General features: G+C 53.5%; 1 protein-coding gene across 24 annotated transcripts in view; it reads left to right on the top strand.

Moving 5' to 3' along the window:
* The window catches only part of TENM4 (teneurin transmembrane protein 4), a 1,939,017-nt gene extending 1,924,235 nt beyond the window's left edge, over window positions 1-14,782 (top strand). For all 24 annotated transcript variants that reach the window (XM_089331772.1, XM_089331875.1, XM_070076074.2 and 21 more), the window contains 2 exons: window positions 6,203-6,345; window positions 9,489-14,782. In XM_089331772.1, coding sequence (XP_089187898.1) covers window positions 6,203-6,345; window positions 9,489-10,247 — 902 coding nt within the window. In that variant the 3' untranslated portion in view covers window positions 10,248-14,782. The remainder of the gene's footprint in view (window positions 1-6,202; window positions 6,346-9,488) is intronic.
* Window positions 14,783-15,467: the final 685 nt, after the last annotated feature.

The raw sequence follows: 15,467 nt of genomic DNA, 5'->3' as shown, positions 1-15,467 counted from the left end.
CTATTTGTGATAATGTAATGGAAAATTCAGACACTGGAGTCAGAACCCAGTGAAGGAGCCACCATTTCTAAGCTATGACTCATTATGGTAATGATTCAGTTGCCCTGAATTCCAGCTTCCTAATCTTAAACTCAGAATCCTACCTTGACTCTGATACATGAAATATGCATAGTCCAAGCCATAGAGTAACCACTAAAACCATAAAAGCTGAAGACAAACACATTACTAATAAGTCAGTAGTGCAGATAAAACAGAAGAGTAGAAAATATCCAACCCAAAGAGGACAGGGAGAGGGCGCTGGGGGAGCAAAGAGCACAAGTGCGCCCTGGCAGGGTGGCGGCTGGGGCGCACCGAGACGCCTGCTGTGCCTGGCCCAGCGTGGCCCCCCTCCAGCTGTGGGCAGGTACGTGCGAAATAAACCTGCCGATGAAACATCCCTCTTCCTCCATGTCTCTGTCTTCTCTGTTTCTTTCTCCTTCTGCCTTTTGAATAAGTGAAAAGAAAGAAAAATCACAACCTGTTTTTAAAAAGAGAGGGAGAGTGACTCAGGGTCTTTTTACATTCGGCGCCTGGCTGCTCCCCCATTCTGCCCTGTGATGCAGTCCTCTTGCTACCTCTCCAATGTCAGTTCCCTTCATCCCCAAGGGCCTCCCCTGTGCGGCCACTGTTGGAGGCACCGGGGGTTGAAAGGTGATCTCTCCCCTCCAGGGATTCCTGACGCTAAAGGAGAGACCTACCAGTGTTATCGGGCATGAGCGGGACCACGAAGGTTTGCAGAGCAGGCCCAGGAGCACAGAGGCCCTGCCTGGGAGGGTTCTGGGAAGCCATCCCTGAGCAGCTGACAGCAGGCCGCCTCCTAAGTGGTGCCCGTCAGGTGACGAGGGAAAGGCACACCAGCCAGCGGGAACAGCACGTACAGAAGTCCAGAGGGTGCAGCGTGTGTCACTCACACGAGTGCCCTCATGGACATGGCTTGCTGAGTCCCAGGCTTGCAGGCCCTGTCTGGCCCTGTTGCTGCTGACAGCAATAGAAGAATTCTTTTTCAGGGAAGAATCCCAGGTTGTCGTGTTGATCAAGGGGGACCCGAACGTGGGGGAGAAGGGAGAGAGCGAGGTGGCACTCAGGTGTGGTGAAAACATGCTCGGGGCCGAGGGGTAAACATGAGCACGTTGACAGTGCTTCACAGCATCCGCTGAGCTCAGCTTGGCTGCTAGCTCCAGAGAAAGCCGACAGATTGAGATGACATTTCCATTACATCTGTCTGCGTTAAGCACGCCCCCTGCCTCACCCTCCAGTGAGTTTCCTATGAGATGTCTTGGCAGGTTACTGCGGCTGAAAAAAAAAAAAATGGTGCAATAGGAAATGTACTTTTCTATCAAAAAAAAATTGTTGCAGCTTGCCAAAATATTATTACTCCCTCCCCCTGCTTCTTTGCACACCACCGTGGACATATGGTCTCCCTCCAGAATAGCGCCAACATGCCTGGCTCACTGCGCTGTGCCAGGCACTTGGCAGACGGGGTGCCGTTGAAACTTCACGACAGCCCTGGGACAGCGTCATTTTCTTTGTTCTACAGAGGAGGCTGTGACGCCTCCTAACCATGAGAGGTTTGCTCGGTGTCACACAGATGGGTCGGTGGAGCTGAGGCTCTCCGAGACCCCGCACACTGTCTGTGACAATGGTACTGGTCTCTGACTCCAGTTTTTAACAAAGCAACCCAACTTCCCTGTGCAGCTTGGGTTCTTTGTGCTAGTCAGTTGAATCCAGCAAGTATTTTATTATGCATACCTGCTCTTGGCCAGACCCATGCTAAGGGTGCAGAGGGCAACCCAGCACCAGGCCCGCCGGCATGGGGTGCACAGCCCGATGCAGCTGTCTCCACATTTCTGCAATGGTGATGCCCCCATCGCAATGCCAGCATTGTGGCACAGGATGCTACGCCGCCACCTCCAGAGCGTGCATTCCATATCAGAGCACCCCTTCGTGTCCTGGCTGCTCCACTTCTGAAGACCCAGAAGGAGCTCCAGGCTCCTGGCTTCGTCCTGGATCAGCCCTGGCTATTGTGTCCATCTGGGGAGTGAATCAGCAGATGGATGCTCTCTCCCTCTCTCTCAGGCCCTCCCTGCCTGTCAAATAAATAAAAATAAATTAAAAGAATTCTTTAAAAGAAAAAAGATTTTGCATCACAGTAATTCACTAAAACAAAATGTTTGCAAACAACACTTATATGTGAAACATTCATATGAGGGCACTAAAAAAATTCAAGGAAAATGGAATTAAAAGACACATTTAGGGGCTGGCATTTGACACAGTAGTTAAGATGCTGGGAATGCCCACATCCCATTTCAGAGTAGCTGGGTTCACGTCCTGGCTCTGCTCCCAATTCCAGCTTCCAGCTAACGTGTATCCTGGGAAGTAGCAGGTGACGGCTAAAGTACTTGTGTCCCTGCCCTCCACGTGGGACACCCAGGTGGAGTACCTGGCTCCCAGCTTTGGCCTATCCCTGGGGGTGATAAAAAATCTGTGTGTGTCTGTGTGCACATGTGTGCCTGTGTGTGCATCATCTTTCTCTCTCATAAAGACATTTGGAGAAAAAAAATTTTGTTACAGAAAGATTTAAAAGCAATACAATGAGGAGCCTTCAAAAAGTATTTACAAAATGTTCATTCTTTTTTAAAGAACTATGATTTCAAAAATCATTGCACCAAAATAATCTTTTAGTTTCATTTTTCCACAAACTTTTTGAGATAACCACATATTTCCTTAGTCTAGTCCATTTCAATAAAAATGCTAGTCATGGCATAAAAATTGATTTGGCTGCAGAGTAAGTCATAGCCCGTTGTTTGAAAAACTATAGCGTGAAAAAGAGAGATTTTATATAAATAGGTTTTAGCAGATGGGAGAAGTTCTGAATCTCTAATAAGAAACCACTGTAGTGCTGACGCTCACCAAACTTCTCCCTTCTGTGTGGGCTCCATGCAGCCCCATTTACCTCAAGCAACAACAGTGAAAATAATGTAAGACAAAATCTTTTCTTGCAAAAATTTCTTCAGGGGTCCTAAACATATCCATTTGTTCACGTGACAATTCGTGAAGCAGGGCTTGGAGACAGAATGCACTGATTGGCTGAGCCTAGGTCACGTCAGCCACTGCTGGCCCCTTAAGTGGAGTCAGCTGAAAACTACATAGAGACTCTCACAGGAAAGGGAAGGCATCCAAAAAATGTCTACTGCAGATATGCTGTGTACATCATTAGCCCTTTTTTCAAGATTTATTATTTATTTTATTTACTTTGAAAGTTAGAACAACAGAGAGAGAGACAGAGGAAGAGATCTTCCATCCACTGGTTCACTCCCCTAAATGACTACAATGGCCAGAGCTGGGCCAGCCCGAAGCCAGGAACATGGAACTCTATCCTGGTCTCCCACATGGGTGGCAGGGGCCCAAGTACTTGGGCCATCTTCTTCTGCCTCCCAGGCACATTAGCAGAAAGCTGGATGGGAAGTAGAGCAGCCAGGACTTAAACCAGCACTCTTAGATGGGAACGGGATGCTGGTGTCAGAAGTGGCAACTTAACCCACTACTCCATAGCGCTGGCTCCAGAGATTTATTTATTATTTATTTATTTGAAAAGCAGGGGCCCACTGTGGAACAGCAGGTTAAGCTGCCAGCTGCAGCACCAATATCCCATATGGGTGCCAGTTTGAGTCCTGGCAGCTCCACTTTCAATCCAGCTCCTTGCTAATGCACCTGGGAAAAGCAACAGAAAATGGTCCAAGTGCTTGGGCCCCTGCATCCACGTGGGAGACCTGGATGAACCTTCTAGCTCCTAGCTTCAGCCTGGCCCAGTCCTGGCCATTGCAGCCATCTGGGGAGTGAACCAATGGATGGAAGATATTCTCTTTTTATTAAGATTTATTTATTTATTTGAAAGTCAGAGTTACACAGAGAGAGAAGGAAAGGCGGGGGGGGGGGGGGGTCTTCCATCTGCTGGTTCACTCTCCAATTGGCCGCAAGGGCCAGAGCTACACGGATCTGAAGGGAAGAGCCAGGAGCTTCTTCCGGGTCTCCCACAGGGGTACAGGGGCCCAAGGACTTGGGCCATCTTCTACTGCTTTCCCAGGCCATAGCAGAGAGCTGGATTGGAAGTGGAGCAGCTGGGACTCGAGTCGGTACCCATATGGAATGCCAGCATTGCAGGTGGCGGTTTTACTCGCTATGCCACTGCACTGGCCCCTAACTTTGCCTTTCAAATAAATAAATCTTGAAGGAAAAAAAGAACAGAAAAGAAAAACAGAGTGACAGAGAGAGAAAGAGAGTCAGAGAGCTCTTCTGTGTGCTGGTTCATTCCCCAAAAGGCCACAGTAGCCAGGTCTGAACCAGGCCAAAGCCAGGAGCAAGGAACTCCACCCTGGTCTCCCACCTGGGTGGCCGAGACAGAAGTACTTAGGCCGTCTCCCACTGCCAGTCTCCACTGCCTTCCCAGGCATAGTATCAGGAAACTGGATCAGAAGAGGAGCAGCCAGGACCTGGACCAGTATTCCCATATGAGACGCAATGTCATAAGCAGCGGTTTAACCCACTGCACCACAGTGCTGGCCTAATCTTAATCTTGCCTTGAAGCCTGTGAGGTGGGGGTTGCTGACTCCATGTACAGAGGAGGAAAGAGGTAGAGTGGCCGACCCGCTAAGAAATGGTGAGGCTGGAATTAGGGCTCTGCCCTGTCTGAATCCGAAACTGTCTGTCTTGGATTTGGATGCACTTTGTAAAGACCAAGGCTGTCCACATGAGAAAGGGATGATTCTTGCTGGCATTTCATCACTCCCAGACAGCAGCAGTGACAGTCGGGATGGGGGGAAAAAGAGGAGCTTTTCGACTTGGGGGAAGCATCTACCGCAGAAGTCATAGAAGGAAGACTAGAACTCCCAGCTCTTCAGAAGAGCACTGTGGAAAAGCCCCTGATGAAGACCTTTCCAGCATTTTTCCTAAAGGCATGGAGGCAAGCTTCCCAGCTTCCATCAGCAGTCGTGACAGTCGCCCTGCTTTCCTGGGACTTGGCAGTGTTTCTGATCCAGGCTTCTCCTTGCAACCCCAAAGTCAGGCCCAGGCGCTTGGCAATAATGGGCCACTCAGAGTCCTCTTTCTTGTCCTTGTGCCTTGGCTTTCTGATTGCAATCCTCAGAGAACCAAATGCACCTTGCAAAATCCTGTCATTGCTTCCACTTCACATTTGATCATTAGCATCGCCAAGAAATGTTATAAAAATCCATTAGTACCATGTCTACGGATGTAGAAGATGGGAGGATAAAGACACAGAAGGCCGAGCGGCTTCCATGGGCTGTCAGAGGCACAGTCTTTGATCTCTGGTACAAGACAGCTCCATGCCCAGTGGCACTGTGGCCCTGGGGCTCTGGTCACTCCAGAAAGGGTCAGGAGAGGTGGGGAAGTGTATTTATTTGTTTTTAAGATTTATATATTTATTTGAAAGAGTTGCAGACAGAGAGAGAGCTTCCATCTGCTGGTTCACTCCCCAGATGGCCGCACCTGCCAGGGCTGGGCCAGGCTGAAGCCAGGAGTTACTTCCAGGTCTCCCGTGGGGGTGGCAGGGGTCCACACACTTGGATCATCTGCTGCTGCTTTCCCAGACCATTACTGGATCGGAAGTGGAGCAGCCACAACATGAACCAGCGCCCATATGGGATGCTGGAGTCACAGGTGGCAGCTTTACCCACTACACCACAGCGCCAGCCTGGGGAAGTTTGCTTCCAAAGTGAAGTCAAGTCAGTCAGTAAGAACTCTCCTTTGGCGCCGGCTGTGCTTTGCTAGAGTCCCCTGTTGATGATGAGGGTGCAAGTGGGGAGTCGGTGTCAGGGGTCATGGGTGATCCTACATACATCAACAGCCCGTACTCCAGTATTAGGCTGGAGGACTCGGGGTTGGAATCAGAAAGGGGAGTCGGGAAACCCAGGTTCTCCTAAGATTCCTGTCTCTTGGGTATATCCGCAGGAGGGAGGGGGTCCCGGGCCTCAGAGGCACACTGGGCTTTGACACTGTGAACCCATCGTCCCAAGTGCTGGTCCCCCCAGCAGCTGTCAGGGTCCTCCTCCCACTGCAGCCTGCCTCCGGCTGCCCCCTCCCCAGGACAAGTCACACCTGAGAGCCACTTACTCCACGGCGGTCTTTCTGCTTCTCTCCTGCCCAGACGTCAACAGCTGGCTGCTCACCTTCGGATTCCAGCTGCACAACGTGATCCCCGGCTATCCCCCACCGGACACCGACGCCATGGAACCCTCCTACGAGCTCGTCCACACTCAGATGAAAACGCAGGAGTGGGATAACAGCAAGGTACTTCCTATCCAAGGGTGCCCGTTCTGATGCTCCAGCAGGGGGCGCCACCAGCTTTGCAGGGAGGCTTGGGCCAGGGATCCAGACCCCTGTGGGCCTCCACTGCCCTGCAGAGGCTGTGCCACAGATGCCCAGTGGCTCTTCACAAACCGCCTTGAGGAGTTGCCTGTGTTGTTCTGTGGCATTCCACCAAACCCATAAGCCTTTGTCACTAGCCAGACAAAAGTGCCAGGTGAGAAGTGTGTTCTAAATACCAATGCAGCATTGTCTGAGCGCCACCTGGCCTTGTGTGAAATGTTCTGTATAACAAAGCTCGAGCTATCCCCCTGGTGTTACTGTTCCCATTTCACGGATTGAACACCTGAGGCCTTCCCCGTGTCACATAGCAAGGCTAGAGCAGGGATTTCCAACCCTGTTGTCTGGTCTGTATCATCCTGCTGAGTCCTGTACCTGGCCTGCTGTAGGTGCTCAAAAAAAAAAAAAAAAAAAAAAAAAAAAAAAAAGTTACTTTCTCTCAGCTTCCTTTTATGACAAAGTTTCAAAGACTCCAGTATCTTATAGCTGAAAATGTCCTTACAAACAAGCTCATCTCACCTGCTCGCTTCAGGCTTTCCTTGCTCATTTCTCCCCGCCTCCAGCCCTGACTCCATTCACAAATTCTGTGCAAGGAGCCGACTCCAGGCCAGGCCCTGGGCTGCAGTGAATCAGGCAGAGGCCAGGACTTTGAGGAAACCCAGTGCCGGGGCCAGCAGACTGAGGAGGAGAGCAGGTGGCACGCTGCTGGTGTCGCTCATTCCAGACCGAATCCCAGAGTCCTCAGCGTGCTGCCTCCCTCCCCCCAGCTCTAGAGCACCGGATTCCACCACTCTGTGCGCTGGTGGCTCCCTGGCTTTTTCCAGAGCTCTCCCCACACTGTATTCTACTTCCGGTGGCCTTTCCTTTCCCTCCACTACGGGCCGAGCCCCAAGAAAGTAAGTTCTGGGTCTCAGAGGTACCCGGCTAGCACACAGGTGCAGGGAGAGCCGGCAGCTGGTAAGGTAGGTGTCTGTCCCCTCCCCCGCCCTCCCCCTTACAGAGCAGGAGACCAGGGTCTCTCAGCTGGAAAGGAGCAGAAGGAGACCCCAAGCCTGCCCGGCCACACAGCCCCTCCTCTTTCTGGCGCTCCGGGCTGGCCCTGCCCTCTCTGGGGCCAGCGCCTGTGGTTCCAACAGCCAGCTCTTCTTCCCCCACCCCCACCCCCACCCCCAGCCAGGCTCCCTTCTGCACCCCACGCAGCCCGACAAGGCCTGCCTGTTTGCCAGCCTCGCCTGTCAATGAATTATTGATTTCTGCCCTTGGCAAGCATCGGAGATCTTTGTTGTTGAGCACTCCAGCTTTTGTGAAACTCTAGGAAATAATTGCTCACAGACAGGGTTCTATTAATTATAAAGAGGACTTAATTTCAGCGAGAAGCCGATAGGCCTGTTCCTAAGGCCATTTCTCTCTGTCGCTGATGAGGCCCTGGAGGCTTCCTGAGCTCCCTGGTCCTTGAGCTCAGGTGGTTAGGAGGCCCCCCCACCCCCGTCCCCCAGAGCAGCCAAGAGCAGGGGTGCCGGAGGGTCCCCCAGAAAGCACTGCGGGACAGAGGCCCTCCTTGAAATTCGTGTACTGAGATGCGTGCCGCACGGGGAGCAGTAGAACAGGGTGTTCAGAAAGTTCACAGAGAGGTAGTTAGAAGGTAAGTTTCAGGACGGACGTTTGGCATCGCAGTTCATCACTGCTTGGGACACCACGGCGTGCGTGCGTCAGGGTGCCTGGGTGCTGCTCCCGATTCCGGCTTCCTGCCGCTGCTCTCTCTGGAAGGCAACAGGTGACGACGGCTCAAGTCATTGGATCCCTGCCATCCGTGCAGGACACCCTGGCTTCTGGCCTGGCCCAGCCCAGCCCCTCCTGGTGTGGGCATTTGGAGAGTGAGCTAGTAAATGAAAAGATTCTCTCTCTCTCTCTCTCTCTCTCTCCCTCTCTCCCTCTCTCCCTCTCTCTCCCTCTCTCTCCCTCTCTCTCCCTCTCTCTCCCTCTCTCTCCCTCTCTCTCCCTCTCTCTCCCTCTCCCTCCCTCTCCCTCTCCCTCCCTCTCCCTCCCTCCCTCTCCCTCCCTCCCTCTCCCCCCCTCTCTCCCCTTCCTCCCCTCTCTCCCCTCTCTCCCTCCCTTCCTCCCCCTCCCCGCTATCCCTCTCTCTCTCTCCCCAGCTCTGGAGCGTGGGATTCTGCCACTCTGTGTGCTGGTGGCTCCCTGTCTCTCCCTCCACCAAAGCTCTCCCCACACTATCTTCTACTTCCATGTGCCTTTCCTTTGTCTCCTCTTTTGCTCTCCCTCTCTCTCTCTTCCTCCCTCCCTCCCTCCCTCATTCTCCCTCACTCATTCTCCCTCCTTCCCTCTCTGCCTTTCAAAAAAAACAAACAAATGAATTAATGAATTTTTAAGATACATTTATTTATCTAAAAAAATTTTTTTGAGATCCATGCACAGCTTTTCCATAACCATCTGTACCATTTGCCTTGGGCTTTTCAAGGTCCCCTTGTAGAAATCGCCACCATTTGTCTCAGTGTGCCTCCATGCCCAGAATGCACTCCTTGCCATCGCTCCCTCTGGCATCGTCCCACCCATGCTTCCAATCCCAGCTCACACACGAGCCTGTCCTCACTTCCCACACTCCCCGCCTTCAGGCCGAGCCGCTTCGGCTCCTCCAGCCCTGGACACTGAGCTGGGTGTGACCGTTCACTTGTTGTTATCAGCCATTTGACTGTGGGTCAGCTCCAAACTCTCTCAGCCTTCATTTCCTTAGAAAGAAGATCAGAGTCACGCTAGAACCTGCCATGTAACGTGACTGTGAAGATGAGATGAGGAGGGCGAGAGCCTCTGCTGTTAGCTCTCCTAGAGCGCTGGTTGATGTCCGCCGTCCTATCTATCTCGCCCTGCCCCATTTTGGTGTCTCTAGAGTTCAGAAAAGGACCTGGCACAGTAAGATGCTCCCTGGACAGCGTCTGAAGGGCAGGCTGGTGGTCGGCAGTAGGGCTGCTGGTGTAGACCTGACCTAGCCACTGAAGCTGCGTGTTGGGGCCTTTTCCCCTTTGCCTTACTCTGTCTCTCTCCTCCCCTCTCAGTCTATCCTCGGGGTGCAGTGTGAAGTGCAGAAGCAGCTCAAGGCCTTCATCACCTTAGAACGCTTCGACCAGCTCCATGGCTCCACCATCACCAGCTGCCAGCAGGCCCCAGAGACCAAGAGGTTTGCATCTGGTGGCTCCGTCTTCGGCAAGGGGGTCAAGTTTGCCTTGAAGGATGGCCGGGTGACCACAGATATCATCAGTGTGGCCAACGAGGATGGGCGGAGGGTGGCCGCCATCTTGAACAACGCCCACTACCTGGAGAACCTGCACTTCACCATCGATGGCGTGGACACCCACTATTTCGTGAAACCAGGGCCCTCCGAAGGCGACCTGGCCATCCTGGGCCTGAGTGGGGGGCGGCGGACCCTGGAGAACGGCGTTAACGTGACCGTGTCCCAGATCAACACGATGCTCAGTGGCAGGACTAGACGGTACACAGACGTCCAGCTGCAGTACGGGCCACTGTGCTTGAACACCCGCTACGGGACGACGCTGGACGAGGAGAAGGCGCGGGTGCTGGAGCTGGCCCGGCAGAGGGCCGTGCGCCAGGCCTGGGCTCGCGAGCAGCAGAGACTGCGGGAAGGGGAAGAAGGCCTGCGGGCCTGGACCGAGGGGGAGAAGCAGCAGGTGCTGAACACAGGGCGGGTGCAAGGCTACGACGGCTTCTTCGTGCTGTCGGTGGAGCAGTACCCAGAACTGTCGGACAGCGCCAACAACATCCACTTCATGAGACAGAGCGAGATGGGCCGAAGGTGACAGAGAGGGCCGAGGCCTGGACTTCTTGCCAAAGACAGCTACTCTTTTGTGGCCACACACCTGACTGTGTTGTACTTTAAAAACAAAAGAAAAAAATCATTTTTTTAACAAGTGCAGAAAACAAACAAAAAAGATACTGGTTGCATTGTAATTCATGCAACATGCTTTTTTTTAAGAAAAACACAGATTTGGCCTTCACACATTTTTTGCAAAGAACAGAAGGTATTTTTTTCTGTAGTGTGATCACAATGAAAACTTTATTGTCTTTCGTTCCCTTTTCCCTCGAGGATTCTTCCTTGTTGTTTGGGGTCCGTTCCTCCTCTCTGAGACGCATCTCCTGGGGGGTGTCCCTCGTCTGTCCCCAGGTCCCCAGTGTGATGTGAGACACGAGTGTCTGTGCTAACTTGTCTCCTGTGCGACTCTTTCTGCTTCGATCGGGCAAGAGTGAGGGGTGCGGAGATTCCTGGGCTGGCACGCACCCCCCTCTCCAGGGGAGGAGGCTCCGTAGCCAGGCTCCTGCGGACCAGTGGTGGGTCTGTCCTCGCTGTGCTCCGTGCCTCCGGAGAACCACAGACGGCTTCATCCTGCTCCAGGAGTTTCACGATGTCATTCAGCACTTTGTTCAAGCTCCTCCCCCGCCCCCCTCCCCGCCCCCGGCCCCTGTCTAAGCTTCCTATTTCGATGCTCAGTGAGACCCCTGCCCCTTTTGCAAAACCTGTGTCGTTGTCCCCCATGCTGGGATAGAGAAAGTGTCTCCCGGGGTCCTCCCCCTGCCCCACCCCTGCCCCCACGAGTGGGGTGACAACATCCTGGGGCCGGGAGCCCTGTCCTCCCCAAGGGGTGAACGCATCCAAGACGTCTGTGATTGCTTGATCCTTCATCGTGTTCCCTGTTCTCCTCCTCCTCTCTCCCAGAGCCAGCTGTGGGGAGCAGCACTGGGCGCCGCGGCAGAGGATGGTAGTGGTGGCAAGGGTACCGCCTGCCTTCCCAGGGGAAGCCCCGTCCCCTTGACCTTGGGTATCTCCCTCCACTGCTCAGGGGCCACCGCTGAGACATGGGAGTGTGGAGAGAGGTGCTCGGCGGCCTTTGATTCGGGAAAGATGCTTAAGACGACAAGTCAGCCAAAGAGAGGAAGGTGTGAGCCAAGCACCCTTCTGAGCAGTTCCTGAAGTCCCCAGGGCCTCGCCTGTGCCTGCAGCCGCAGAGCTGGGGGCAGCGGAGGGGCTCTTCAGGGCGCCCCTCCTGTGAAGCTCCTCTGAACAGCTTCCCTAAAGGAGAACCCCAGCCTGCATTTCCTAAAGGCTCAGGAGAAAGGAAGAGCGAGCTGATGTGGGGCGGCCTGGCAGTATCATACAACCCCAGCAGGGTCAGAATGGCCGCTGAGGCTGACACCCCCGGAGACCCGGCAGGTCAGGCCTGCCCTGCTTCTGCATGTGTCACCGGGAAGCAGGTCCAGCCCACACCGGAGGGCATGGCCACATCAGCAGGCCAGGCCAGGGAAGCCTTGGGGGCAAGGGAGAGCCACAGCAAGAGCGAGGAGCTCCCAGTGAGAGGATCCCAATCCAGGGTCATCCACCTGCTGACCGTGGTCATCACCGCTCACAGGAGGCTCTGGGAGACAGGACAGGGAGCCAAATGCTTCCTTTGGAGTTGGGCTTCTTAGAAAATGGAACTTTTATGGGTTACATTTACATTAAGTGTGGAAAATGAATTCTGAGTCTGAGCTATTCCCCGTGGAAACCTTGTTGGACTGATAAGCTCATGGCACCTTTATAGCCTTATTCATGGAGTCTTCAGAATATTACACGAGTTAATGAAACCGAGCAGGTCTCTCAGTGCGTGAGAATCGGAGCAGCGTGCAGGCTGGGTTCTGCCTGGCAGAGGGAGGCATCCAGAGCTCCTGGGGGAGAGGAGATTTCGCCTTACGTCATCCCACTGGGATTAGAGGATGTGTTTCGCTAAGTGCTCTTCCTGTTTCCAGAAAAAAAGTCACACTGCCGCAACAGTGTGCCTTGGCCTGTGTGTCCACTGGTTGCCCGTGGCCTCTGGAGCCAGAGCTACGCGGGGTCAGACACAGTGACCCTCGGGCCCCACCGTGCACGGCATGAGCTGGCGATGGTGCTCCCGTCTGGCTGGACCGCTCCTGGATGCCATGGAAAACAGTCTGGCCTAAAAAACCCAAGTTGTTATTTTTTTTAATCCAAAAGAGACTTGGGCTTCACAAGATGTACTCTTGATATGTGCAGCACCCCTGGGCAAAGGCCTCCTTCTGCCTATTGGCCCAGTTGATCAGCCTCATCCTGGCCACCTGCCATAGGTCAAGACCAGATGGGGGTGTCTACTTGGAGGTCAAAGCACGTGGTCAAGGGAACCATCTCGCTACCCCTCCCCGGCCCCTCCGGCCCCGGTCCCCACAGGAATAGTGTGATCTGCTAAGGATCAAAAACACAGACAAGATTGAACATCAGGAATGATCTTCCGTTTTCCCTGGGCTGCAGACCACCAAGGAGGCCCAGGTACGGGGGTGGAGGGGGCAGAAGTTCAAGCACACCCAAGCCTTAGAGAAAGGATCTCAGTGCGGGGGCGGGCAGCACCATGCACCTTGGTTTCACCTTGGTGCTGTTGTATTGCAGCTGCTCTGACTCTGATCCTTTTGAGTTGGTTCGCATTGGGGCTGGGAGGTAACACAGGCCCTGCCCTCGCAGCCTGGCCTCCTACTGAGACCAGCAGTCCCAATCCCACGAAGGTGAGTTGGAAGGCAGAAGCCGGAGTCCCCTTTGCCTCTTTAGTGGACTCCCAGCATCAAATCCCATCCCTGATGGCACCTGTCCTTTTGGCACCCCCCAAACTCAACCTGTGCCCTCGTTGGAGTGGCCAGCCCTCCCTCCCACACTGGCCCGGGGTCATGCTTCTGCAGCACATTGCCTTCTGACCCTAGAAAGAGATTTATTTTAGGGCAGTTTCTGCCTTCTTGCCAACCCTCCACAGCTGCCAGTCATGCCCCGGTCCCCAGCCCCTCCGCCACCTTAGGACTTGGGTGGTCCTCAACTTCAGTTTCTATAGCATGAGCTTTTCTCTGCTCTCCCTGGAGGGCAGAGCGATGACAACAGAAGGAAGGGGAGCCGGAAGTCGCGCCTGGTCAGCCTCTGACCCTGGTCTCAGAATTGCTCGCTGAGCACTACGCCAAGGACCGCACCAGTGCCTGACTTCCTCTTGGAGAGGGAGGATTCGGAGCAGTCCCTCAGGGAGCAAGTGTCCAGTGGCTGAGAATGGCCGGGAGGTGTGTGTGCTTCCAGTCCTCTGCATGGCATGGGGCTGGTGTTTTATGAGTGCACGACAAAGAATCGAAATTTGTTTTAAAATAAAAAGGACCTTTGCAGCTGTGACTTTCAAGAATCACCTTTCTAGATGGCAGGGATTTCCTTTATGCAAAGAGAAGGCTTGCAGTGTGAAGCAGTGGAATGCAGCGTTCCCGTCTGCAGCCTTGTGCCTGCGGCCAGCAGCCAGCACGTGAGCCTGCTGGCCCTCAGCAGGGGCCCCGGCTTTGGGGGTTGATCACCCAGTGCCCAAGGCCAAGTCGATTCTTCATTCCTCCCAGCAGCCACTAGTCCTGGAGGTGGCTCCTGGTCCTGGTCAAAGACCCACCTCCTGAGGGGTCCCAGAGAGAAGCTGCTCTGTCTCTCCTCACTGGGACTAAATGCCCTCCTTACGTTGCAGGCACCTCATTCCCAGCCAGATTTATACACTTGTCTATATTTTATTGGAGGGGAGGGGATTTAAAAAAAAAAAAAAGAACTTTGCATCCGGGGCCCTTGCATTTAACCTTCCAAAAACAACAAACTCATTTTAAAGACTCATTGCTCAGGTGACGGAGAGACCAGACCCTTGATCCTCTCCAACCTTTACATTCTGAAACCAGCCTCGTGCCCCGGACTGCCCTGCCGATGGGGAGCTCTTCAGTTGCGTTAGGAATGTGGAAGATCCCAGTGGGAGAGGCCCGGGTGGGGCCAGTTTGCATTTCTTGATCCTTGCAGAATGCCAAAGGCATGAGACTGGGCGACCTCCTGGTCCCCAACACAATGTGATTTCTTCTAGGGCAAACTGCTGAGGGAGGAGTGAGCCTGCACAGGTGCAGCTCCCCCTGGCAGAAGCTGAGTGGCAGGTGCCTGGCGGTGCCCCATGGCCCTGGATTCACACAGCGCCAGAATCCCACGTGTCCACATCTGCCCGTTGTCCTGAGGACTTCAGAGCCTGCGGCTCGGGCGAGAGGACTTTGCACCGAGCTGCCTCTGGGTGAGCCACCCTGGAGACTCCGGCCTTACCACGTGGAAATCGTTTTCCTGAAGTCTGGAACTAATTTTGAGAAGTTTTTTTTCTCAACACTTTTGTGTTTCTAACACTGTATTCTTGACTGTGTAAATACCAACAAGGCTGTAAATACATACAGATGTAGATACCTTCTAGAAAAACAAACAAAACCAGAAGTGACCCCGTGTAGCCTTCGTTGACAAATAAAAGAATATTTTGTGTTTAAAGGTGTCTGGTGTGCTTTGTTCTGGATGGCTTCCTCTGGCCTGTCCCAGCCGGAGCTCTCGCCGGGGTGTACACTTCCTGGTGCTGGCTAACAGCATGGCAGACAACTCTGTCCGAAGCCCCCAGCTGTCCTGGGGAGGGATTCCAGAGGGCCATGAGGACCCAGAGGCCCAACCTTGCGGCTGGATAAGTATCAGAGCACCAGTGACGTCAGCACGCTACTGCTGCGTGGCTTCCCCAGGCCTCAGCCTGTCCCTGCTGCTGTCCGCCCTGGCCTCAGAGACAGACTCCAAGGGGCAAGAGAGTGAGGCCCTCAGGGTCATCCCAATGCCAGTGCCTTCCACAAGGGGTACAACTGGTCACACTCTAAAAATAAACGCATGTGTCTCCAGCCTACAGCTTATGAGGAAAAAAAAAGGAAGGAAGAAAATGCTTTTAGCATTGGGTTTTCTTCCCCATGTATTGTTCATGGCCTTTATTTTTTTTTTCAACTCAGGCGGTTGCAATCACACCATGCAGGTAATTTTTCATCCTTCTCTTCTCACTTAACCTCACATTTAACCTGGCAGCTAGGAGTCAGGGACGACAGCTGGTCTCCCAGGAAAGCACATTTGCCAAGCCCGGCTCCCAGGTGTGATGGCGAACCTTATGAAAATTCAATTACTTGCCTTTTAAGACAGGAGTAAG

The sequence above is a fragment of the Oryctolagus cuniculus genome, chromosome 1 (assembly GCF_051225735.1).
Source record: "Oryctolagus cuniculus isolate XC-2025 breed Fujian yellow rabbit chromosome 1, ASM5122573v1, whole genome shotgun sequence".
In the NCBI taxonomy this organism is placed as follows: Eukaryota; Metazoa; Chordata; class Mammalia; order Lagomorpha; family Leporidae; genus Oryctolagus; species Oryctolagus cuniculus.
This window is presented reverse-complemented; position numbering and strand designations above follow the sequence as displayed.